The sequence below is a fragment of the Oryza brachyantha genome, chromosome 8 (genome assembly GCF_000231095.2).
Source record: "Oryza brachyantha chromosome 8, ObraRS2, whole genome shotgun sequence".
Classification (NCBI taxonomy): Eukaryota; Viridiplantae; Streptophyta; class Magnoliopsida; order Poales; family Poaceae; genus Oryza; species Oryza brachyantha.
The window spans coordinates 15,780,297-15,807,633 of NC_023170.2; the positions used below are offsets into that span (position 1 = coordinate 15,780,297).

A 27,337-nucleotide genomic window follows, 5' to 3' on the forward strand; every position below is an offset into this window, starting at 1 on the left:
GCGTAGTAATCGTGCGATTTCCTACGATAATCGTGGCAGTTTACAGCGAGTGATTTTCACGAAGAACAACACGATAATTAAGCGTGTGATGATAAAACCACGGTGGCAGGAGCAATTATCGTGATAATTGCCCCATATCCCGCGGAGTAAAATTTTTCTACCAAATTTTTCATTTTTTTGATTCATACAATATTTGTTGAACCCTGCCGTCAAATACCGAAGTCGTCCCCTCGCAGGCGCAATTATCATGATAATTGTAGTTTCACAAACCCAGTTCCCAACACCCAAACCCCTAAAAAATCTAGTACTATGTCCATTTCAAAATATAAAAAGTTCTTGATTATCCGATAAAGATTATTGCTAAGAATATAAGACTATATTATCTTTTAATAATAAGAAATAAATAGGGATGAGAGAATAGTTAAGTTAAAACATGAAAAATGTTGAATACGAAATAATAGATGGGATAAATAGCACTATAAATAGTGGTTTATTCCTATATTTTAGAAATATCTTAAAAAATAAAAATACTACATTTTGAGATGGAGCAAGGATCGGCTCCAGCTGCCAACGGGCAAGGGCAGCACGGTAGCACCGCCCGAGAGGAAGGAAGCGTGACAACGCGACGCGAGGAGAGGTAGAAAATGGATTACGGGAAGTCGTCGTGTAACTTTTTTTTTCAGGTGGCAGCGGCAGCCTCCCGGCAGAAACGAGACGCACCGGTGCGGGTGCGGGTGCGGGCGTAGGCAGGCCCGGGCGCGCGGCAGCACGCAGGCATGGGGGCGGGGGGACATGTGTTGTGTGGTGTGGGTGATGGGCGACCGACCGGTTCACCCGAAGCAGGCGACGCCGACGCGATCAGGCACAGGCAGCACAGCGGCTTGCTGCTGCATCGTGGAGGGGATCGACCCGAGAGGGAGATGCCAAAAGGAAAGGGGCGCGGCGATGCCGATGCGCCTTCCGTTCTGCAGCCTTTTGTCTTCTCCTCCCCCACCTCACAGGGCGTTTCTTTCCCTGGCGCATGCCTGCCTGCCTGCCTTCCTCCCTGCTCGTAAATTTCTGGAATCACACCTGACTCCCTGAGGTGTTTTTGGTCAACATTTGCTATGGTGGTGTTTAGGCTCGTTTAGTTTTCAAATTTTTTTCCAAAAGCATCACATCGAATTTTTGGACACCTAAATAAAGTATTAAACATAGATGAACTAAAAACTAATTGCACACTTATGGAAGAAATCTTAAGACGAATCTTTTGAGCCTAATTAGCCATGATTAGCCATAAGTGCTACAATAACCATCATGTGCTAATGACAAATTAATTAGGCTCAAAAGATTCGTCTCGCGGTTTCTAGGCTAGCCGTGAAATTCGTTTTTTCATTCGTGTCCGAAAACCCCTTCCGACATCCAGTTAAACATTTGACGTGACATTTCTCCCAAAAATTTTCTCAATCTAAACACCACCTTAGATTGAGAAAATTTTTGGGAGAAGTGTCACGTCAAATGTTTGACCGGATGTCGGAAGGGGTTTTCGGACACGAATGAAAAAACTAATTTCACGGCTAGCCTAGAAACCGCGAGACGAATTTTTTGAGCCCAATTAATCCGTCATTAGCACATGTTGGTTACCGTAGCACTTATGACTAATCATGGACTAATTAGGCTCAAAAGATTCGTCTCAAGATTTCTTACATAACTGTGCAATTAGATTTTTGGTTCATCTGTGTTTAATGCTTTATTTAGGTGTCCAAAAATTCAATGTGATGTTTTTGAAAAAAAAATTGGGAACTAAACAAGGCCTAAGACCACCTCCCATGGATATCTATAAGCTATTTATAAGATATACTATATAATTTTTTAATAGAAGAGATAAAAGTTATCTCTTAATCAAGAGATAGTCTCTTAAACATACTTTAATGTCAAGTAAAAATAAATTGTAGGGTCATTTGTATTAGAGCAAGTATAATCATAGGCTACAAGCTAGTTAAATGCTTACGTGGAATAGAGAGGTGAGGAGAGAGAGGAGTAGTGGGCTGTAATCAGGACACAAGAACCAAGAAATTATATAAGAGAGACATGTGTGTCATGTATTAATGATAAAGAGCCACTACCTCCGTCCCATAATAACCTTATTTTTCGTTTTTTTCGTGTCTAACGTTTAACCATTCGTCTTATTTGAAAAATTTGTACAAAAGCATAAAAAATTAGTCACGTATAAAGTACTATTCATGTTTTATCATCTAGTAAGAATAAAAATATTAATCACAAAAATATTTCAAATAAGACGAAGAGTCGAAACATTGTATCAAAAAACTGAAAAATGATCTTATTTCGGGACGGAGGCAGTAACTACGTCTGAGTGGGCTTAAGAGAAAATTAGAAGGAGTCTTATAGCCAGCTTGTTGGCTATATTATTAGCCTCGCTCTTATGAGCTATTTGCTAAAAGCTAGATCATTGAAGAAGTTGTTTTTTAGAATGCTTAGAGATAATATGTTATCTCTATCGTTAGAGGTGACCTAAGAGCAGGTATAATAACAGACTATAAACCAACTATAAATATATTTTAAAAAGATAAAAGAAGAGGAGTGGACTATAAATTTCTAGCCAACTGCAACACGGACTCTAATACATAATGTGTGTATGACATATGTGGCAGAATAGTATATATTTTATAGGTAGCTATTGTATAAATTGCTATTAAATTGGCTATATATGAATTGGAGCTATATACCGTTCAACTTGCTCTAAACAGTCCCGACTTGACTTTCCCCATTGGGGGAAGACGGTATTATGCTAACTGCAATAACGGTGTAGAAGCAAATGGCTATGAACATGTATTGACTCTAATAGTCTAATGTAGTTACTGCTTACTGGTACCGGATCTGGACAATCAGGTCCAAGAACGATTTGTCTAAAACTCAACTGCAGACGAGAAGTAGGGCCACGTATGGGCGGAATGGGCTTTCGGCGGTAACGTGCCGGCTTTGAAGAACACAAAAGAGGCCCATATACTGCTATTCCATTAGTCCGCCGGCATATGAACTGCAGCATCAATAAGATAATTTTTCCAATAATGGGGTTAAATCCGATTGTCAGGATGAGAGATGTATATCGAATTTGCACACAAATTTAGACTCGAGGATTACAGGCCTTAAATCGACATCCAAGTAAACTTAATGACCTGCTCCATAGTCAGTCTGAAATATATGAACTATGAAGCACCAAACATGAGATAGCTGAAATAATTTAGGAAACCATTCAGCCTCGGTGCCATTGCTTTATGATTTTCCAACATGCCATTGGAGACAATAATGCTGAGAATGTCTTAAGAGCGTTCGCTCACACGATATTATGTAGGAACTGGAACTCAAATTAACTTATAGCATAAATATGTTTCACATCTTTAAAATCCAGACATCAAACTAAACTTCTCATTTGCTGTTTTTGTGTGTGCCCGTGTGTGATTTTTATCCCCGAGTACCATCTCAGTTGTTTATTTTGTTTCTTTTCTCTTTTTACATAGAAGTGGACAACTGTTTTTGTGTGTGCCCTGTGGTTTTTATCCCCCAGCACTTTTTTTTTTGTCTTTTCTCTTTTTATATAGAAGTGGGCAATATAAAGATAGAAGATTGGTAAAACACACGCTAGTATCTATTGCTAGTATATAATCATATACAACGAACTATAACAAGGACGTACCCACAAAATAGTGGGCTATGAAACATGGATTCAGTTAAGTTCTTTTCTTGGGTTTCTACCATCTGGTGATAGAAAACATCATGGATGATCGAAACAATAACATTATGAACCCCGAGGAGGAATTGACGTTCGCCACCAGAAGCTAACAGAGAAACTAGTACAAAGAGATCTAACGTAATGCCACCATTTTGGTGGAATGTAAAGCAGGTCACCCTCCTCCAATATGCCGTCGATGAATTCAACTTCTCCTATCCTCGGGAACTCATTTACGTCAATGTTGTCAAGATCTACCTGCGGAAACATTGATTTTTAGATAATTGAGTTCCATGGTGATCAACTTTGCTTGCCAATTCGCTCAATCAATCTTAGGTTCATAAGGTAAATGACAGAGCAAAAGCTTAGCAAGTGTAAGCAGGAGAACCAGCCAGAAGAAAATCAGGCCCCCATGATTCGTCATATGTTGTTACTGAACTTGCTTAGTGCTGTAGCCTTTGTACTTTACTGAACTCATTTCCAAATTACATGGTTTTAAAAAAACTACGCACCTGACTAGTATTGCTTAGCATAGTTTCTCTGTGAGGGTAAAGGTCACTGGAGATGGTAGAAGAATAGAGTCTAAAATATTTCCTGCCCAATACCTGTGAAGAACAGCCAATATAAGATTACATAGAACACAAATAAAGTCCTCACCACACCACATACAATTCAGTAAATCCCAGTTGCTACAGGAGCCGACAGAAGCTGCAAAGTTACATGTACCCAATTTGGATATGGCCACAACCAATAAGGAATTTGAACCTAGGTGCACTGCAAACATTTCAGTGATATCAAAACAGAGGGGATCATCTATCTGTTGGATGAATAATTGAATACCAATAGTTAAGGGTCACTTTACCCTTTTCAGACATCCCAAACTATACTGCAAGAAATCAAAATTTACTCATGGGCATTTGAATAACAAACAAAATAGTTCAACAAATACTTCTATTGAAAGACAGGAATAATAGGAAGCATGTTTTGGTGGCACTAACAGCTGTGAAGTCCATTTGTCTTATGTTACTTCTCACAATTAAACTCAAGAACTAATCATTTGCAAGAACTAAAGCATAGCCTTCTTCAGGATGTTCATTGACCAAGCAAAAACACACATGTTACAATAATAATAATAATAAGTGTTGATGTGTATTGCAACTAAGATTGGTGGTTACTGCCAGTGCTGGCAATAAATTAGCCACCATAAATCTCAGAGACATATTGGTTATATGAAGTATGGGGATTAATAACTGCACATTTCAATATAAACAATTAGGCTGTGCTCTTTTCTGGCTGAAGACGAAAGATTATCTGACTTTTGTGATAGATATTTAATGGTGTTAAAGATAGAATTAGCTACTATAAAGTTAAAATTTTATTTTAGAAATGTAAGATGATGAACTTCTAAATAGAGCCTTTTTTAAAAAAAAAATACCTTTTAGCAGTTTAAGAAACATACCCGTAAAAGCTGAGAATAATCGGGCGAAACGAACAAATCCTAAGTGTATAACTAGGGCAGAGAGCGAACATAAACAATACAAGTAAGGGGCTAACTCTGGTGCACTTTACTGGTAGTAGAATTTAATCCATACCGCTGATCAATTTTTATTAGATGCATGTGATTAAATTATACTATCAACAATATTAGGTGTAGTAGAAATATAAAGTGATAATATCGTCTTTTTTATTGTGATCTTTATTGCCAAAAAACAAAATTACAAAATATTATTAAACAATTAATTAATAAAGTATCAAAATACTCTTTAAAATCAACAGATGAGATTAGTTCTATTGATAGTATAATACTACCAGTAAAATGTACCGGAGATGGACCCATACAAGTAAATATCATGAAACCCACCTTACCATACAATGATAAAGGAGAAGTATCGCATTAAATAATAGCACAAGAAAAGTAGCTGCATAATAAATTAAATTAGCTCTTGAAAAAAATTTCACGGAAAGCGGGCTGTAAGAAAGAAGCATAACTTTGTTTGAAGTGAAGCAAAAGTAATGTGAATTAACCACCAAAGGATCGAGGGGAACACATTCATGAGAACAAGATACCTGAGCAAAAAGGTTATGATGCAGGTCGTGATGCAATGGCGTGACTGTCCCACCAGGACCAAACCAGGCATTGAGCGTTTGGAGTTCCCCACCACCAGCATTACAATATTCGGGAACAATTATGTCTTCATGGAGTTCTTTTATCTGTTAAATGTTGTAGGAATACAATCAACTGTTCGATGGCAATTGCTCCTTACGTGTATATTGTATAAACTCAAGCAACTAGATAATTGATCACCTGGTCAAACAGTGGATGCTGCGCTAGATATGTCAAGTTTGCAGAATAATCAGATGACCACACCCTCTCAAGAAACTGAGAAAATGTGATAAGCTCCTGTTTCCACTCACTAGACACATATTTATTTCCAACCTGAGACACCACTATTTATATCAGTGCACTGGGAGCATCTATAAGAGAGGGAAAATGATCAGTTCGAACACCATTCAACAAACAAAGAAAAAACAAATTATTTGAAGTGGTGCTACAATTAAAAGAACATAAAAAAGCAGCAACTGCTTAAAAACTATACATGCTAATTGAAAAAATTCAAAAGACAGGCATTTTGTTAAATCACAAGAAAAGAGGTCAAGAAGAAGATTTCCACAGAAGTCTGGAAGACAAACTAGTTATTAAAAGAGAAAATTTTCAGGTGGTCGTGTTTTGCATACAATACTAGATGGCATGAAAATGATAAAACAGAAACGTAGCAAATTCCAAACTTGTGTGCAGACAGGAACTAAAGGATGATATGTAAAAGTTGTCTATTTTGTTAAACAAAGAAAACTAACTTGGGATATTGTGCCAATTTCGAAAACTAAACATGTGAATTGCTCCGCTTAGAAGTCGTAACTGTTTAGAATGCAGCTCCACATATATATGTAAGTTCATTAATCATTGGGTTATCCTATCCATCCAAAGTGTGCCTTGACAATTTTGCAAGGATATGTATTGCTTTGAATTTAAGTTTGCATCAACTTTGATGCACACTGGATGGATAGTATTTACAAGGCAGACTATGCTAGTTTCCAACCTGCAATTCAATTAATCCATGCAGCACATCTCAACTTAACATCATATATAGGAATACAAGGTATCATAATGAAAGGATGAATATGGACAAAAAAATTGTTACACTAAATAATACTTGTGGAGACTTGTTTAATTGAAGTCAAGAGGAAGTACAAAATCCACTTAGTGGGAAATGGCCATTTCATCGACGAATAAGACTAAATACAGTCCTTAAATGTCACCTTATTTATTTGTGAACAGTATCATTACTAATTCAATTTTCTTCTGAAAGATGTAAATTAATATTTGATAATGTAGACATTTTAGTTGACCAAAATATGGAGGAGTGGAATGCTAAAATTTTAAAAAGGTAAGTTAATGCATAAAACCTAAGCATACCTCAACAGGAACAGTCCGATCCCCCGCAGTCCTCTCTAGGTATCTTATGTCCTTCCACTTTGTCCGTGCAGGCCAGTGATCAATGCAGCCACTGAGTATAACAGGGGACTCACATAAAAAGTAATCATGTATAAATGCCTCCAAAGAAATGCATGATCGCCTCTCGATTTGCTTACAAGATAAGGACTTCACTGGCAGAACTTTAAGCACCTAAAATAAATCAATATTAGCTGGCTGACAAACAGGCAATGGAGCATAATCACTTGAACAGGAGTATCAGAAATGGGGTGAAATGTACTCCGGTGATGCTGTTGGTGTTCCAAACAAAATGATAAAATTTGGCTTGGTATTGCCCATCCACAAGTTACTTACAAAATCCAACCACTGAAACCATGCTCCAATCAACTAATCACATCTCTGCACATCAGTAATTGATGTGCTCTACATGTCAAAAGACATGGCTATCGGAAGAGCACGAAACATCGCATCAATATCCAGCAAAAATAATATCCCTAACCTAAAGGACATAATTCGTCACTTTTTTCAACTGTCAATTTAGTGCATCCAAATGTTCGGAACATGTGCATCATGCCACTTAAAATAGCAAGTCCTTATACTCTATCTCCTCTATCTGCTAGGTGACACAAAACATATGCATGTCCTTAAAACTCGTTTCAATCTTCTAGATGCGTACTAGTATCTCATGGAGATTAATACAACTTCAAAATTAAATACAGCTCTTGGAGAGATAAATTGTGAAATTTAGGGACTGGACAATTCCATAAGCTTAGGAAAACCAGGGTAGTGGCCTAGTGGGAATGTATGACATATAGGGTTAGCAACGGGACGAGTCGGGTTGAAGAACGGCCCCAACCCCCAACTTTCTCCCCTGGGCAAAATCCATCCCCAGCCCTAGCCCTGCGGATCCCCGTCACCAGATCGGGGGCCTGTCACCAGATTGGAGTTGGACTATGGGAGAAAGTCGATCGGGGTCGGACATCGCCTCCTTCTCCATGCCTTTCTTGCCCAACCCAGCCTCGACCTACCCCGTTGCCAACCTTAGAGGAGAAACTGACTTGGGTTGCCGATGTGGGGAGGCGATGGTAGCCTAGCGACAACGTGGAGGTGGAGGTGACGTCCTAGGCTGCTGGCGTGGGGAGCTGGCAACGGCGTGGAGGAGGCATTGTGTGGGAGGATGCGGAGGCGGAGGAGGAGGAGGCAACGCCTGCATGGAGGGGAGGCGGCGACGCCTGGAGTAAAGGGGTCCAAGGGGAGGCAGCAAGCGGTGGCTGGTGGGGGAGGAGTAAGGATTAGGTATTCTATGGGCTTAGGCTGTTGCCTGTTGGGCTATTTTAGGGTGGTAGGTTAGACTTCGGGGCCGCGTGGGTTACTCACGGGGTTTCTATCCCAGCCTCTGCCCCCGAAATTCATCGGGGCCCTGCTCCCGTTTTTCTACGGGATCAAGATATTCCCCATCCCCATCCCCGCCGGGGCAAAGTCCCCACCAGGGTCCTAGCCCCACTGGAGGAATTGCCAACCCTAATGACGCAATGTTCTCACGGCAAAACCTGCAACGTGCACTGACGATAATGACGCATTCCGTTCGAGGCTTCTCTGTTGGAGTGTATAAAGTGAAGTGTTCGTCTTTTCCTAGCAGCTTAGGGTTTTAGGTGCAAGGGGCATGCAACTTAATATGGTATCAAAGCCAGAGATCCTGAGTTCAAATCTTGGCTGATGCACAATTAAATAAAACTATTACATCATCCACTCCAATATTCCACGCTTGAGACTTGAGGGGGTCTCGTGTCTTTCCCTGTCAGCTTAGTCATAGTTAATACTCTCATCTAGTATGGTAGGGGATGTTACAGAAATTATCTTTTGTAAACTAATTCAGTATAAGTATTCACTAGGAATACTGTTGTAGATGCCTAGATGGTACGAAATTGCAACACTTTTTGCCTCTTATCTTAGGGGGTGTTTATTTCTATGGGTTAAACTTTAGCCTCTAGTTACATCGAATATTTAGATACTTATTATAAATAGTAAGCGTAGATTATTAATAAAATTCATCCATAATTTTTGACTAATTTGCGAGACGAATCTAATAGCCTAATTAATTCATAATTAGCCTATGTGATGCTACAGTAAATATTTGTTAATTATGGATTAATTAGGCTAAAAAATTCGCCTCACGGATTAGCTCTTATTTATGAAATTAGTTTTTTCATTAGTATGTGTTTAATACTTTAAATTAGTGTCCAAATATCCGATGTGACATGGGGCTTATCTAAACAACCCCTTAATTCTGCATTTTTTTTTCAATGCACCTAATCTGCAAAACTCAGAATTCATCACAGCAAGCAGAGATGAAACGAAAATGCGATAGGTTAGTTGAAATACTCACATCGGCGAGGTCTCGGTTCCTTGTTAGGCCTTCCATCCACTTCACAACGTCTGCTCCAGTTCCTCCCGCGCCGTCGCCACCGCCGCCGTCTTCGCGGCTACGGTCGCCGAGCACCTGCGCGATAGCTTCATCCAGCTCGGCGCGGAGGAGGTCGCCGCCCATGATGAGGCCCATGTCGAGCGCCCGGAGCGCGGCGCGGGGGTCGTCGCGGAGCCGGAGCGCGGCCACGTGGAGGCACGCGAGCGCGTAGGCGTCCCTCCACGCGCGCCCGACCTCGCTCCTCGGGCTCGAGTGTAGCTGCTCCCACGCCATCTCCCGCGCCGCCTCCGCCGCGCGGAGGTCCCCGGAGGCCGCCTTCTCCGCGGACGCCGCGAACGCGAACCCGCCTTCCTCCGTGATCTCCCGCAGCAGCGCCGCCCGCTTCTCCCCGCCCAACGCCGCCGCCTCCGCCGCCGCCTCGCCGGTGGCCATCGCGGCGGGGAGAAAAGCGCAAAAGCGAGGCGCGCGAGACGGCGAGAGGGAGAGAGGAGGAGGAGATATTTTCTGCACACGCGGCGTGGCTCGAGAGGAGGCGAGATATTTATGGTGGGAGATATTTTCTCTCGGAGGGTAACAAAAGCGATACATTCTGGAATGTTCCGGAAAAAAGTGCTCGTAGTCGTGGCCTCGTGGGGTCGGTGTCGGACCAGACCAGCAGCGTGGAGGCATCCTCTCCGTTCAAAATTCGTGTTAACGATTTGACGCGAGGGATCACCGGATCAGTATAGGGTGTGTTTGGTTATCTGCATCAATCCAGATTTACACCCACACATGCAATGGACGAGTGTTTAGTAGCCTGCATGCCTTCTAGGGCCTGGCTCTGACCATGCAAAATCCTCCCCCCCCAAGCCAGGCTGAGGAGAAACGCTCGGGTTGAGCTTCCCTCCCCGTCCGAGCTAGGCGCGTGCAGCGTGCAGATGGACGGGTGCAGCTCGTGCATGTGCTGGTGCAAGACGGACGAGGGGGTGGCGCGTCGCCTCACCTCTATCGCCCCCATTTGCTTCTCCGTCCTCACACGACTGTCGTCATCTCCGCTGGCCCCCAAATCCTGCACGGCCGCACGCCGTCACCGGCAGCTCCTTGAGCAACGCCATATCTATCGAGGGGAAGAAGAAGCCGAGCAGTAGTAGGGAGCGACGATGGAGGAGAGAGGAGCGAGCGACAGTGGAGGGCGGGGGAGCGGGCGGCGACAGAGGGAGTGGAGGCGGGCCGCGCCGGTGAGGCGACGGTGGAGGGCGGGGGAGAGGGCGGCGGCGGAGGGAGGGGAGTCGGGCCGTGCCGCTGAGGTGACGGCGGAGGACGGGGGAGGACGGGGGAGAGGGCAGCGACGGAGGGAGGGGAGTCGGGCAGTGCTGGTGAGGCAACGACGAAGGGCGGGGGAGGAGCGAACAGCGGCGGAGGGCGAGGGAGAGGGCGGCGGTGGAGGGAAGAGAGGCGGGCGGTGCCGGTGAGGCGACGATAGAGGGGGAGCGAGTGGCGGCGACGGAGAGAGGGGAGGTGGGCGTGCCGGTGAGCTAGAGGGGAAAGCAAGGTGAGGATGATGATTTTTCAATGTGCTACTATTTTGTTTTCTTTATTTTCTTTATTGTTTGGCACTTAAATTTGTTCCATTTTTCAATTAATATATGAAATCTAGAGGGTAATCTCTATGCAACCAACCAAACAAAATATGTTCCAAACCGTATTTCTCATGCAAGCAACCAAACACAATCTAATGCTAGTCAGGCTGAACTCATGCATATAAACCAAACACCTACATGTGTATCCCCTAGCCAGGCCAAACTCAACCTGGATAAAAGAGATGGGCCAGACCAGAGACATACGAGCAACCAAACAGACCATAGTATACCCACCAAAATATCCTAACGAGGAGAGAAACTCGTACCGATTGATCGATGCAGAGCCGCGGATTGGCCGTGCGTACGTGAAATTGGTGAAGTTTTAATTGTAATTTGTATCTATGATTATTAAGGAGAGCTGATGCTGTCATTTTATACTTATTCCGTGTTTCTGAATTTTTATGTGTATATATTTGAGAACATGTTGGTGTAATTTTAGCACACAAGAAACCTCTGATATGATGTGTGACCAGGGTTTGCATTACCACGGTTACCGCCGTGGTAATCGCGGTAGCCGAGCCCTCCACGGAGGCACGGTTTCGATAAGCCGCGGTAACCGAGTTTAAATTTGAGGAGAATTTGAAAATTTTGAGAAAATTTAATAAAAAATATATGTTGTATATGTTGATATACAGTGTAGTTTTGTCAAAGAAATTCATGAAAAAATGTATTTCCGACGTAATTAAAAATCATAAGCGAGAATTTCGGGAAACAAAATTAAAAAAATAGTCTATTGCAAATAATATTTCATACAAAGATGGTTAAGAATATTTTGTGTTGAGTAATTATTAATTTATACTAGACACTAGGGTACATAATGTTGAAATACAAATATACAACGATGGATATATGAAAAATATGTATGGAGAAAAGTTATACGTGCATGTTAGGGTATAGTTGTGACGCAATAATCAAAATAAAATTACTGTTGCTTGTTATTGGTGTGAATTATTTGGTGAAGGGTGATATGACAGTGTATGTTTGTATGTTGCAATATCAAGAATTTAGAAATGGTAATGTGAAAATTTTCTTGTTTTCCCTATAACATGTCCTATTTTTCCTATGTTATAAATATAGTCACAAAATATTTTCCTATTTTTATGTATTTTTTTAGATTTGTTAAAGTTTTTTTTCATTTGACGTAACACCCGCGGTCTCCTCGCGGTAACCATGGTTTCGGCTAAAAAATCACGCGGGAAACTACGGTAACCGCGGTTCTCATGTGTTGTTTCAACAAGTAGTTACCGCGGCAAGCCGCGAAAACTGCGCGGGTTTAAATTTAAATTTTTTAGATTCAAATTTATCACGGTTTTTATGGCACTGTGTGGAATCCGCGGGAGCGATTTTGACAGTTTGCGCAGTAAGTGGAACCCTGTGTGTGACGTCTCTATGATTTGTCATTGGCTAGGACTATTAACCAATTTTAAAAAGAAGGGAGACGTGATTAATCGATCAATGCAGAGTTGGCGATCGACTCGCATGTACAATTGACAAACTCTAAGTCGGATCTATTTAACTAGGGATCTTCTATGTACGTTGTACATTTGGATTTCAGACATATATGCGCGCACAAGTTAAGAAGGAATTATGCTTGCTATCAATATTTTTTTTCCTCTCCCATATCCGACTAATAGCGCATAAGTGTTGGACTTATTGCTTTCAAAGGCTGAAGATAGACCGGGTCTCATATTTGATGAATGAATCTAAGCACCTGTGTTTTACAACTATTTAGATTTGCTCATACTTATTTGTTATCATTTAAGCCTTTATCTAATTTGATGGCTATATTTGTTCCCCATGCCCCTTGCACTTCTCTCCATATCCCTCGTATGAGTGCCTCATTCGCCTACTTTGTTGTCAACCGCTTCTGTCTTAACCACATCATCTCTTATCCATCTATTAGTTTCCTCTCATACAACACGTGTTGAATTTATGTTCTTTAGTACTATAAGACAGAGGTTGATATACCTTCTTCGATCATTATTGAAAATAGACCGAAGAGCATGCAATTACTTTACATATTACAAAAATTTCCTCCTCACTTTCCTTAACCATTCCCCCTCTTAGAAACTCATGTATAAAATACAATATGTTTAGACACTACAGTTATTATTAAGTTATAGTTTGTCTTTGTTTTATCACAATTATTTTTTTTGTTTTGATAAAATCTTACAAAATAATCTGATGCGAGTTATATTTTTTTCACATTATACATTAGTAGGTGTTATGTTTTCTAGATGTAATTGGATTAGCTAAACAGGGGATCGATTCGCCGTTGTCGATTCGCCGTTGTTAAGAGCTAAAGTTTCTTTTCCTCGGCATGTTAATGTCTATGAAAGAGGTTGCGTTCGTTCGGCGATATATCTAACCCAGAGTCTCTTTTACCACGTGCACGCTTTCCGATTGGAAAGTTGTATTAAAAACATACTAATTTATTTTTGTTTTTTAATTAGTAATTAATTAATCATGTACTAATCCATTACCGTGTTTTTCGTGTGGGTAACTTCTCTGACTGTGGAACACGGCCAAAGTTAGTAGTTGTAATCAAGAAGTATAAATCCAGTCATCCTTTTCAGATAACCTAAACTCATATGTTAATTGGATCTATGTATTACACATTCGTTGTTCAGGAAAAAAAAGTTCATTTTTATTCATCAAATTGGCTCATTCCCAATTGTATGTTGTATAATTTGAAACATATAATTATGTGAGTATCTAGTGTCCTTTTGGGAAAATGACTTTACTGTTCGTTAAACCGATTTGGTTCTATTGGAGTTTTTACATTAGTTTGCGTTTTTTTTGTCACCCTTAATTTTTTTTTCATCCGATGAAGTCTCCAAAAATAAGTTGAACTGAAATATTTGTTTCTATTACACTTTTAGGGGTGATTATTTGGCTTTTCAATACAAATTTGTAACTTAAAAATAATTTATAAATAAAACTTTTATATACACGTTCTTAGCAACCTAAAACTCAATGTTGAAAAATAAGCCACAATAAAAAAAATCCTCTAAATCAATTGTAAATTTAAAGTTAAATGAATTTTTGGCTCATAAGTATAATGAAAAGTGAAAAGTGAGTGTTACACTAGTAGTGGCTTTTGTTTTCTAGCTCAATGTGTTGGATTAGCTAGATTAGAGGATCGATTAGTCATGGTTAAAAGATAAAGTTTATTTCATCAGTACAATACCTGGCTACCTGCAATTAAGTAGAAACCTACTCATCTTTTTAAGACAACATATTCAATCTTTATGGCTGTAGAAATCATGGTTCGATGCCAGCCGTCCGATTTAGGATCATTTTCCTTTGAGTACATCGTAGTATTGAGATTCTATGAATTCTCTCTTTTAAATTTAAATTTAAATTTGTATTGATTTTATAAGACCATTCTATATTAAAAAAAAGAGCAGTGAGAATATTTATCATAAAATTATACGAACATAGAGATATTTATCCACACGACAGAGCAATTACTAGGATATTTAACTATTTGCCATCCTTATATTTGCAATTATTCAATTTCATAGACACATTGAATTGGATAACAAATATATAAACGTCACTGTAGCAGTGCTAAAAAATTGAATGCCCCAGCATTACTCGCACTATTTCATTCTCGATGACCTTTTTCTTTCTCTAAGTTATTACCAACAAACGTAATATATATATCTCGACCATACCACGATAATTAAAAAAATCATATACCAATACATATAGTTTAGCTTAAGTAATACCTGATGATTGTTAGGTTTTTCAGAAAAAAATCCAAATAATATATTTATAAATGAAAAATAATTTATAAATAAAGCTTTAATATACATGTTGTTAGTAATCTAAAGACAAATGTTAGAAAATTAAATATGATGAATCTCCAGAAAAACTAAATTTAATATTATAAATTCAAATGTATGTTTATAAATATAAGCAGAAGTGAAAAGATGAGAGTGATTATCTCTGTATTTTAATAGATGATTTTGTTGTTGATTTTTTATCATACGTTTGACCATTCGACTTATGTAAATATGTAAAATTTAAGTTATACTTTAATTAAAATACATTTGATACTAAATCTAATCATAATAAAATGATAATTACATTTATAATAAATATATACCGTTTTTATAAAAGCCTAGAAAAAAAATCAGGGAATATTCCGACGAAGAGAACGCAGCCCCATATTCGTGCAAAACCCCTCATCGTTCCACAAAATTTCTCAGAAAAGTTGTGCAACATCCAATATTCCAATACTTCGATTGTATTGTAGTAAAAACTAAAACTATAAGGACTTCGATGTAAAAAGATAGGCTCTGCCCAAACCCTACCCGAACCCCCGCGCGGCCGCACCCGCCGCCGCCGCCTCTGCTCTCCGCCGCGCTAGGTCTCCCTCGCTTATCCACCGACGCCGCCCGCCGCCGTGGTGTCCCCCTACGGCTCCACCTCCTCGCGTTTCTCCGGGAGGCCCCCCAAGACCCCTGCCGTATCCGTCCCGTCCAAACGGTATCCCTACACCATGGCGCCATCCACTAGCGGCGGCGGGGCGCTCTCGGCCCAGGCGGCGGCTGCGCTCGGTGAGGGCATTGGGCTGGTGTTCGGGAGATGGACGGCGCTGCAGATGGCGGTGGAGAACCAGTGGGGCGGCCGCGATTCCCGCGCCAAGGCCAACCAGCTCGCCGAATACATCCTCTCATGGTTCACCAACGCCAAGGGTAATCGCTCCTCCTTTCCTGCAACATCACCTTATACTCGGTTAATTTTTACCATGATTCTGGCGCGATCTAGTTCAGTAAAGGTGCCACCTTTAGTCTGTATCAAGTTAGCACAGCAATACCTTCGTGTGACTCTAATCGAGTTGTTCTAGAGAAGATTTCAGTTTACTCTATGCTAAGTTTGATGTGGCTTCTGAAAAAGAAAGCAATGCTTTCTATGAGCTGATCATTTCAGTTGCTCTTGACTCTTTATCGGGAGATGCAGAGGAAGATAGGATTATGCATTCCTTAATTGGAGGACATACTTTTGTTGTTATGATCTGGCATGACTTTACTGCGTGCTATAGATTTCAATTGTATTGCTTCGCCTTTGTACATGTTTGCTCTTGAAATCAACAAGGTTTATTTTCCAGGTGAACATTATTATGAAGATTTGGTGGATATGATGTATGACGCAGTGTCTGAATCCTTCAATGCTGACTTTGAGGATGGTAGTGTTGAGGAGGTGATTATTTCCTCTCCATTCATCTTTAGCAACATCCATCAACTTTTAATCTGATATATATATATATATATATATATATATATATATATTGTATCCCTGAGCCTAATTCTAATATGCTTCATGGTTATGCCTTCTGTATTTCCATTCTGTACTTTTACCTTTTATTCTATCATTAAATCTTTAAAAGTTTCAAATATGTCTATTTTGCTTCTTCTAAGATGATCCGATGGTTCATAGTACCTTATTAATTTCCACAAGTTGACCCTGCAGTAGTTCTTTTTTAATATATATAGAGATCATGTGAGGATGCACACCATCTGACAACTCACCTCACAACACACATGAAACCATGCAAGCACATCCACATGGGTGTGCGAGATGAACATACATTTAGGAACCAACCAGTCCATGGACACACATCCCACTGAATACTCAAACCTTTTGCGGTGCCCTTGTAGGCGAGAAGCTGTTGAATGATATTACGATTGAACCCATGTTGGCGAGGTGCCACAAAACCAAGCATTCATCTGACTCCCTGTTCTTATTCCTTACTAGTTCTACAGCTGAAGACCTTAACCTTGTTAGCGTGACCAAATTCATGATATGATACTCTTCCCAGTTGTTATATAGAAGATGATGTACTGGTTATAGGTCAGTGGGTGCAGTGCCAGGTGGCTGCCTATCTGCTGTTTGTTGGCCCCCCACTAGGGCTGCCTAGTTGATCCTGATGTTAGGTGCCTGACTAGCGCCTGTTCATATGAGAGCACTGGCAGGCTCCCTAAGTTGATGACAGCAAAGCTTGGTAACCTTCTTGCCAGAGGGGAATAGCTCAAGAAGTATGCTTGTTAAACACAGCAGGGAGATGGATTGTACTACTATACAGTTCAAGTTTATACATGATAAGCTGCGGAGTTGGGATCATTGACTTCTGAGACATCACTTCTTAGCAGCTAATATTGTAATGTTCTAAATGAGTTTATGGTACAGTACTTCAAATTTATGGTAGCAGCTAAATGAGTCTATGGTACGGTACTTCAAGTTTATTGGAAGCCTAAAAACTTATTACCATGATCATGGTGAAATGTATAGTTTCCATCAGATTGTGTAAAAATTGTGCTGTTTTACTTGTTTGAATCATGATGTTGCATGTTAATTTGAATTCTTTTGGTTGCAAACAGATTGCTGAACAGTTGTTGATTATGCATGAGGAATGCATGCAGAGCAACTATTCATCAGTTGAGAAGCTAAGGAACACACGTCCTCAAGGGAATGCTGTTTCCCAAAGTAGAAAGGTACCTACTAGCATTGCCATTTTAACACATTATCAAATGTTCTTTTTCTTGTTGATATAATTTATCTGTTGCATCTGGATTCTTGTTCACATCTCTGCAGTATGTTTCTTTCTAGGTATCTTATAATCTAATGCATGACTCTTGAAAATGTGCTCTTTCTGGTCTGACTGCTTATTTTTCTCACCGTATTAACTGGGGATGATAGCTTTAGCATTTATATATAGAGAGTAAATTTTACAAAACCCTAGTTTTTATGGTTCAAGTTGCGTAAAACCACCGGGGTTTTGGCATGTTGCACATAACCCTAGGTATTTGGCTGTATAATTCTTTAGTTCATTACCTTAGCTACAGTATTAAGTTAGATGAATTGGTGTGGTTTTCTGAAACCTTAAGGGCATAAAACCTGGGGTTATGTGCTATTATGCCAAAACCCCTGTGGTTTTATGTAACTTGCACTATATTTTCGGGGTTACGAGGATTTATGTTACAGAATGGGGGTGGTGGAACTGTACCGGGGAGCGGAGGGAAGAGTGCAGGAGTGAGCGACTGCGAAGAGGGTGACGGTTGCGGTCACAGCCGCCATTGAACGCTGTGGGGCTTGTCCCGACGTCAACGAGGCTCTGAATGAGCCAGGAAACTCTTAAGTTCTATATTGCTTAATCTCCTCCAATTACAATCCTCCCATATCTTAAGCAACAACTAACAACTTGGCTAACAACCAGAGGAGCTTATCTAACAACTCGATTAACAACCTAGTTATCAGAAACAAAAGTAGGAGATGAATCTGGCGCCGATGCTGTACGGCCCTATAATGTGTCTGTAACAATTTAAGGCTGAAGAGGTTGAGCAGTGAACTTAGATATGATTGTAGAATAGGGGGGGACATTACAGTGCTAGATGCGAGTTAACAATAAGCTTAATTACTCGATTGAATGTAGATGATTTACCAAAAGGCACCCCCATCCGCATTTCTTAAAGATCACTTCAATATCATGTAAAGCCTATGTCCTTCCACCTTGCAGTAGCATATACAATCAACCTAGTTCTTCACATCTAGCCTCTAAAATCACCATCATTTTTCCCATTGTTAGTAATGTCTCCTTCCTGATATACTCCTTGCGCAATATGGAGTTCAAAAGCTCAATGCGACTACTGCATCATTATCAAGTCTGCTGGAATATAGCTGTATTGAAAAATGAAAACACAGCTCCCTGTTAAGTGTTCTTCTCATGAGCAGATTTCGGTTGATGGAGATGATGATAGCTCGGATGACGATGATGATGATGATGAGCCATCGATGGTGGATAATGAAGCAGGGGGCGCCGACAAGATGGTGGTGGACGAGCCAAAGCCTTCCAAGCCTGTCCCTGACGCTGATGGGTGGACTGTTGTGCCATCTAGGCGTGGCCGGGGCAAGAATTAAGCACAGAAGCAAAACCTGGCATTAGACTTGCGCCACTTGCAGAGACAGTTTGTCTGAAAGGTTTTCGGTGTCAAGTTTCCTCTACTCGTGTTACTATTTTTTTTTTTTGTGAGGCATGGTGATCATATTATTGTATTATGCTTTCCTTCAACCGAGCTATAATCGTTGAAAGAAAATCCTTTTCATGTGAGTCACTTGATCATGTCTGCGTATATCTGTTTTAGCATCCAAAGACAGTAATTTCAAGTGCGTAGATCTGGTCTATTGGATATGTCTGCGTGATGGTGGTTTGTTGATTCCTATATTTATATTTTTACTTGTTTTTTCTATGCATGCTTTACGAACTATTAAATTGAGTATTTTTAAAAAATGTTTTTATATAAAAGTTTATTATCTTATCTTGAAATAGCTTTTTAACTTTGTAATGGTAATTTCATCATTTACATAATTAAATAGCTATCATGAAAACTAGATAATCTTTCAGCTGAAAAGGAATACAGCCCATGGGCCATTATCTCATCCGATCTGTATGGGCTTTATCTCTGGGCCTAAGTGGCCACTACAGAAAGGCTGTTGGTCCTGCTATCCGAACGAATGGTGCCATGCTTATCCCACTGAGGATGCATCGAATGTAGACGCTTTCTCGCCTGCCTATGTGTTCAGTAGCGGCCAGGTTCAATGAACCTTGGTAACATACTAATCAAGTTAGTGGGATTTGTCATACTCTTAATAATAGCATGTAATCTCTATCATTTAAAAAGAGAAAGTATTAGTTTATGAGAAATCTTAATTTACCCAGTATTATTTAGTTGTCACATAGTTAGCGATGAAAATATTTCCAGCTTTCTTTTGCAAGGATAAACTGAAAATTTTAAAAAACAATATCTTGACAAATTAGCTTAAAATAAATGAAATATCTGTGTGCCGCACAACTCTAGGCTCATTGTGAGCCTCTCGTACACCTAATCTGTTTCGAATAAGTCAAATACCGCAGTCATTCAGTTGCAAAGCACACATATAATGATGTGTCACGTGGACGATAAAAACCAAACCGGAGGCTCATATCTCCCGCTTTTAAAAGACAATGACGCGCTGCTGATTCAATAACCAATTTCACAGTCGGATTGCCACAACAAACCCATCTGTTCTAGCTTCCAAAGTCCTTAAACACACAACACGATTGGTGGTTATACGCGGGTAAGGCCAAGCATAAACCCAACCGTGGCAACAGCCCACACGCCGGTCCGCAAAGTGAGCCGGGAGCACAGCATCTCGCCCAAAAAAACCAAAAACAAAAAAAACTAAAAAAAGAAAACCAGCCTCTCGCGTGACGTCACGCGCTCATATGGAAAGTAGCCCCCGCTATTTCCACCATTTTCTTCCTCTTTTGGTCTCGTCTCCTTCCAGAATAAGAGCAGCACAATCGTCCACCGCGAATCCCAAACCCCTCTCCCTGCTGCAAACCCACGCATTCTCCTCGCCTGATCCCGCCTGCGGCGTCGTCGTCGTCGTCGGCGGCGGCGGCGTCATCTCCGACGAGGTATGTGTGTATCAATGCCTCCCTCACCGACGGCTGTTCCGGAGGATAGGTGGCTTGTTGGCGCGGTGTTTGATTCCCGCTCGTCCCTCGCGGGCTGGGTCTTAGGGTTTGGTTGGTTTTGGGGATCGGTCTCGAAAATCGCGATAGGTATCGTGAGAAGTGATACCGTGACCTCGATCTCGCTTTGCTGCGGGGCTGCGCGAACGTGTTCCCGTCGAAGTTAGCGCGCGGCTTTGATTCTAGGGGCATCGTTTCTCCTTGGGGATTTAGGTTTTGGGTTGTGATGGATGGTGACATGCATGGATTGGTCTGGCCTCTGTTGTTGATGGCTCAGAGGGTACGAGGGTAGTAGATCAAATCCCAGGAGCTTTTAGTTGGGTTTTCGGCATTTCCATCATATACTGTTCGATTGCCATGTATGGTTTGCGAATTGCGATTCTAATCTAGTATTAACTCTTTATTTATTGTATAAGCATTGCATCTGACCACACGCGTAATTTGGGCAGGTTCCCGCGGCTCCTCTCTGGATGATACTGTATAAGTATAACAAACCAACCAGGCACGAGCAGTTGGCTGGGGTCATGTGGTAATTTGGTTCAGGAAGGTAGGAAACAATAGTTTCAATGGACAATCTTGCTATTGTTGGGCACGAGTTAGGCGATGCGTCTGAATTTGAGGTTAACGGCATCGAGAACCTCACAGAGGATGATGTCAGTGATGAGGAGATTGATGCCGAGGAGCTGGCCCGGCGGATGTGGAAGGATAAGATCAAGCTCAAGAGGATCAAGGAGAGGCAGCAGAAGCTTGCTCTGCAGCAGGCAGAACTGGAGTTGTCCAAGGAAAATAAGCTGTCCAATCAGGCCCTCCGCAAGAAGATGGCAAGAGCCCAGGATGGGATCTTGAAGTACATGATCAAGTTGATGGAGGTGTGCAATGCACGGGGGTTTGTTTATGGGATTATTCCTGACAAAGGGAAGCCTGTCAGTGGTTCATCAGATAACATTCGCGCTTGGTGGAAGGAGAAGGTTAGGTTTGATAAGAATGGGCCGGCAGCAATTGCAAAATATGAGGTTGATAACTCAATGCTGGTTGATGCTAAGTGCCGCGGAGGATTGAATCAGCATAGCTTGATGGATCTCCAGGATGCTACTCTGGGCTCATTGCTTTCAGCATTGATGCAGCACTGCAGCCCACAGCAGCGCAAGTATCCGCTGGATAAGGGTATCCCTCCCCCTTGGTGGCCATCAGGAAACGAGGGGTGGTGGATTTCTTTAGGGCTTCCAAAGGGAATATCAGCACCATACAAAAAACCACATGATCTTAAAAAGGTTATGAAGGTTGGCGTGCTGACGGGTGTGATCAAGCACATGGCCCCACACTTCGATAAAATCAGGAACCGTGTGAGGAAATCGAAGTGCTTGCAAGACAAAATGACTGCAAAAGAGAGCTTGATATGGCTGGGAGTTCTTCAAAGGGAAGAAATATCTTTTCACTGTTCTGACAATGTTGGATCACAGATTACCCACCGTAATTCTCTTGAGGGCAGAAGTGATGACACATATAGCAGCAGTGATGAGTATGATGTCGACCATTTGGAGGGGCCTCCTCATTCTTCATCATCCAAAGATGATGAGGGAGGTAATCAGCTAGCTGTGGTGCATATCAGAGAGGAGCATGCCTCAAGTATACATAATAAAGGACGCGGTGATCAACAGTCCAATCAAGTATGTCCTATCAATGAAGAAACTAATGGATCAAGGAAGAGAAAGAGAAATAGAACTAGTGGCCATTTTCGTACTGCTGAGTCCGAGGTTGAGGTAACACAAAGAAATGATAATCCACCAGAAATTGTGAGCAATGCATTGCCCTATACAAACGAAATAAACCAAACAGAGATGCTGGGCATTGCTAACCAGACGACAAGCCTCAGTCATGTCAATACAAATGGAGCTTTACAACACCAAGATGTTCGAGGGAACTTCATATCTTCTTCTGCTGCTGTCGTTAATAACTATAACAGCAATCAGATTACAAATGTCACTCCATCAAGCATTTATATGGGAGATCAGCCTTTAGCATGCCGAAATAATGATCACACAAATCCATGGTCTGAAAACACTTTTCAGGTTGATGCTGGTCCACCAGCTATTGGTTTTGCTACCAATTCTTCATCAGTTGGTTATCATACTTTGCCCATGAAACAATCACTACCAGAAGCTATGGATCACCGCGTGTCTGGTCCACCAGCTATTGGTTTTGCTACTAATTCTTCATCAGTTGGTTATCATACTTTGCCTATGAAACAATCACTACCAGAAGCTATGGATCATCGCGTGTCTGGTCCACCAGCTATTGGTTTTGTGACTAATTCTTCATCAGTCGGTTATCATACTTTGCCCATGAAACAATCGCTACCAGAATCTATGGATGACCACGTGCCTATTACAGAGACAGGGGTAAGCAGTTCATATGGTTATCACATCACAGCCACAGGCAATGGGAATTCACCTTCTGTTGCTGGCGATGCCAATCAGCTTATGGGAGACCCTTTCTGCAGTAGTACTGCCGATAAGTTTGTAGACAGTTCATTTACTGGACTGCCTTTCAACTTTGTTGGTATGAATAGTCCGACCCATGACATTGGTGAATTGCTAGATGATGATGATATAATGCAATATCTGGGAACATAACCTAGGTAATTTCTTTACTTGTCTATTTATTTTATTTCTCACTTCTTTTTGGTTACATATACTTAGGTTTTTCTTGGTTCTTGCATGATAGGCAATAATTTTGCAATTGTATCTTATTAGAACGGTGATCCATATATGTAGATTGTGGTGTGTAGTATAACACTGTTGCAGTAGGTAGTCTTTCTGAAGACGGTGATCAGATTCGGAAAAGAACCATTGATACTTTTCTTGATTACATTCCGAGTAATGGAATCGCGCGACACAGAATCATACAGAATGTGTAGAAGTGAAAATGAAAAGTAACCCACCTTTGAACACTCACTGTTTTTCCTGCTCTGAATTCTCAACATCTCGTTCTGCAGGAGTTCCTAAAGTGTTCAGTAGTTAATCTCAACTTGGGAAGACGGATGCGCGTGGCCTTTAGAAGGGGCATCATGACATGCTGGTGTTCGGCTTTACCTGCTTCAACCAGTGAAGGATGAGTGGTGCCTATGCTGATATGCTCTGTAGTCTCCAGTTTTGCACCCTGCTATGTTAACCTGTCCTGGATGCTTTTAGCCTGTAAAAATGCTGGAGAGTTTCTGCTTTCCTGAATAGACTGGATGCTTGTATACATTTCTTTACCTGTACCATCATATGTTGCTCCTTTTATTTTTCCTTTTCTCTTTCTCATAGATGCATCTTGACGTATGAGATCATTGTATGTTTGTTGCGTATCAGTTCTTATATAACAATATACTCACTTATGCATGATGGATGTAGTGCTGCTATGCTGGACAGAAAGCTCGTGGCTCGTTAGCTCGCTCGACTCGTGACAAACTCGGCTCGGCTTGGCTCGTTTCATTTTTCTAACGAGCTGAGCTAACATTTTAGCTCGTTAGAGATAACGAGCCAGCTCGAGCTGGCTCGTGAGCTGCTCGCGAGCCTAACGAGCTAGACAAAAAATACGTGATTCGCCGGCATTCATTGATTTCACCCCGAAAACATGTGTTCTATACTTTATAGGTTTACCATGTGATTTGTTGGTTCAAACTTTAATATTTAGATACAATTTCATATGATTTACATGTTTGAACTAAAAATTTGGTTGTAAAATCTATTAAAAAATTGTTTAAGTTAACTTTTCATGCATGGCTCGCGAGCCTGACGAGCCAGCTCGAGCTTTGTAACGAGCCGAGTCGAGCTGGGTTTTTAGCTCATTACGATAACGAGCCGAGCCGAGCCAGCTCGTTATCTTAACGAGCCAGATCGAGCTGAGCCGAGCTAGCTCGTTGTCCACCCCTAATGCTGGAGCTTGCCCATCAGTTATCTGTAGCCAAACCTTTCCGTTCTACTGTACCAGGTTATTAGCGTTGCATCGAGCAGACGTTCACCTCATATGTAGTAGTATATGCGAACGGGAGGGCTTGAATTTGAGGCATTTCATTGCCGTTAGATTAAAATGGAAGGTTAAGATTGGTCATTACAGGAGGGAATATTTTTTTTTACAAATACTGTCTGTAGCCACAATATTTTGATATTGTTCATGATATTTTTTCACTGCTCTTCCCACGTAAAAATCGCCTCTCTGCACTACTACTGATGTTCTGGATCCATTATGAAATGCATCTACGCAGGACGTAGCGGTGAAAATAGTCGGAGCCAACATTATCTCTATAGAAACAAGACCGATAGAAAATCATCTATATTGATTAATTTAAATATGTAATGGCGAATGCAATACATGTTAAAATATTTTTTAAATATAAAGTATATATGAATAGAAACTGAAATAAACCGTATTTACTAATTTTACTAAAATGACGTTTGGTCGGTTTGAAATTTTCGTGACCATTTTCACCACCTAGAGCATATGACAGGTTGATTTTTTTATATATTTTAGTTATTTTACAAAGCATATTTTATAAATAGACTAAAGAAACTATAATTAAGAATGTATCTTCATTCGACGCCAATGATCTTGGGGCCGAGGTCCAATGATCTTGGGGCCGAGGTCCAATGTCTCGACACCATGGTCATTGGCACCAAGACACTTGTCCCCAGTAGCCACGACATGGAGGAGCTCTGCGCTAAAGCCATTTATCGAGAACCTATTTGTAAAAGTTTTCTAGGAAAATGACCTATATGAAAAAATATTTATAAATAGGTCCTCATTGCCATTATGACTAGGGCCGAAAACGGTTCGGAATATTTTTGAATTTCGGATGAGTTTTTTTCGGAATTTATCAGAAACGGAAACGGATACAGTAAGTGCATTGGCCATCGGAAATCGGAAGAGTTTGGAAACTTTCTGGAGTTTTCTTGGATTTCTATAGGACTATATACCATAAATCAAGAATATAAGTCTAAATAGCACAACCCACTTCAGCAAGTTAACCTTAAATTCTTAATTAGTCAAAACATATGCGCATGCACTTTATTTTTTTAATAACTTGTATGTGTGCAATTTACTTTGTGATATAATATATAAACTTTGTAATAATCTATGAGATGTAATTTAATTTATAAACTATAGCCTTTATTTGGTATTGGGACAATCATTAACAAAATGATCTATGAACTTGGTTGTAATGATAAAAGGTGTATGGTTAGTTGCTCATGTTTGAAAATTTTTGGTCTATTGTTTTAGAAAAAATTGGAAGCACTTTTTGAAAGTTTTTATAGCAAGAAATTTTCGTTGCCATATTCGTATTTGTCCCGTTTTCGTATTTGATAATATTTGATTCCGCCTTTTTATTCCTGAGATTTGCAATTTAGATTCTGATTCCAAAAAAGATATGAAAACGGAAATGGTAAAGGTGTTTTCTGTCCGTTTTTGAGCCATTTTCATCCCTAATAATGACCGATACCGAGTACCTATTTATAAATATTTTTTTTATATAGATACTTTTTCTAATTTTTCTGTAAATAGATTCTTGACGCAAATTTCTTTTGACACTGAGCTTCATTTCAGTAACTTAGTCATCATGGGAGTCAAGGGTATCGGTGTCATCGTTTTGTCACCGAGAGGTTGGAAAAGTGTCAACTTTTTTGTTATAGATTTTCTAAGAGTTTATTTGTGATAAAGTTTTTCGAAAGAGCTATAGTATAAAAATTCAAGGGACTCGGCGCCTAATTCACATCATCTCCAACCCCTGGGGACTGGGGGATCCAAACCCACGAGGAGACGACGTGCAGCCATGACACTTCATCCCTTGGCTAGTCGTCCAAGCCTAGCTACCTGTAGCCACCGGACGCCGCCGGTTGCCTCCATAACGGCGAGGCGCTGATTTTGGATGGGCCTTAACAGGTGGCATGCTGCAAACAGAGACTGACAGCCTATTAGGCCCAACATGAGGGCAATCAACGAGGGGGCCAGCCAAAGCCCAATTGCGTGGTCAACCCTAATTTAAGCGGCAGCAGTTTTTTCAACTATAAAAATTCACTCCGGCCTTTAGTTAGATGTTACATTCAAATCAATTATCATAGAGTTTATAGATGGAGCGACCGCTAATTATCAATTATAATTTGATATATGACAATATATCAGTTAAAATACAAATATTACATTACACTATTGTTAAACTTACCGTGCCATCGAAACCAATTCGAGAGCTTAGTCGATGATGACACAACAAGTTGCGGGTCACGTTAAGGGCTTCATGAAAAGATCACCCTTGGATGCTCTTGACGGGTACGACAAAACATGAATTGATTTTCTGGACGATATCTTCAAGGAGGACATGACACTAAATTGTGGTGTCATAGTAGGCCTAAGAGTCGGGCTAGGTTTTCACTTGAAGAATCCAATCACAACAAAATGGGGAGGTACCATCAGATGCCTCCGAGAAAACTATGCCCATATATAGGCATCGTTGTTTAGGCTTTCACTCTGGCCTCCATCGCTACTGACATAGCCAACAACTTCACTGATATTG

General features: G+C 40.8%; 3 protein-coding genes across 4 annotated transcripts; 2 read left to right on the plus strand and 1 right to left on the minus strand.

Moving 5' to 3' along the window:
• Positions 1-3,719: 3,719 nt before the first annotated feature.
• On the minus strand, positions 3,720-10,138 carry LOC102715783 (lysine-specific demethylase JMJ30-like). Its single transcript, XM_015840342.2, has 6 exons — positions 9,607-10,138; positions 7,203-7,412; positions 6,033-6,164; positions 5,795-5,938; positions 4,240-4,332; positions 3,720-3,985 (listed from the first exon to the last, which is right to left on the minus strand). Exons 1-6 carry the CDS (start codon positions 10,075-10,077, stop codon positions 3,797-3,799), a joined length of 1,239 nt encoding a protein of 412 aa, XP_015695828.2. The 5' UTR covers positions 10,078-10,138; the 3' UTR covers positions 3,720-3,796.
• Positions 10,139-15,578: 5,440 nt separating this feature from the next.
• Positions 15,579-19,474, plus strand: LOC102708550 (pre-rRNA-processing protein TSR2-like). The gene is made up of 4 exons (XM_006659507.3): positions 15,579-15,970; positions 16,384-16,475; positions 17,654-17,767; positions 19,005-19,474. The coding sequence occupies exons 1-4, from the start codon at positions 15,775-15,777 to the stop codon at positions 19,188-19,190; spliced, it is 588 nt and encodes a 195-aa protein (XP_006659570.2). The 5' UTR covers positions 15,579-15,774; the 3' UTR covers positions 19,191-19,474.
• Positions 19,475-20,578: 1,104 nt separating this feature from the next.
• Positions 20,579-24,192, plus strand: LOC102708823 (ETHYLENE INSENSITIVE 3-like 3 protein). 2 transcript variants are annotated; one of them, XM_015840753.1, is made up of 4 exons: positions 20,579-20,730; positions 21,237-22,908; positions 23,011-23,425; positions 23,783-24,192. In XM_015840753.1, exons 2-3 carry the CDS (start codon positions 21,354-21,356, stop codon positions 23,418-23,420), a joined length of 1,965 nt encoding a protein of 654 aa, XP_015696239.1. In that variant the 5' UTR covers positions 20,579-20,730; positions 21,237-21,353; the 3' UTR covers positions 23,421-23,425; positions 23,783-24,192. The 2 variants fall into 2 exon arrangements, with proteins under 2 accessions (XP_015696239.1, XP_015696238.1); XM_015840752.1 differs by having other exon boundaries at positions 21,237-23,425.
• The last annotated feature ends 3,145 nt before the right edge of the window (positions 24,193-27,337 follow it).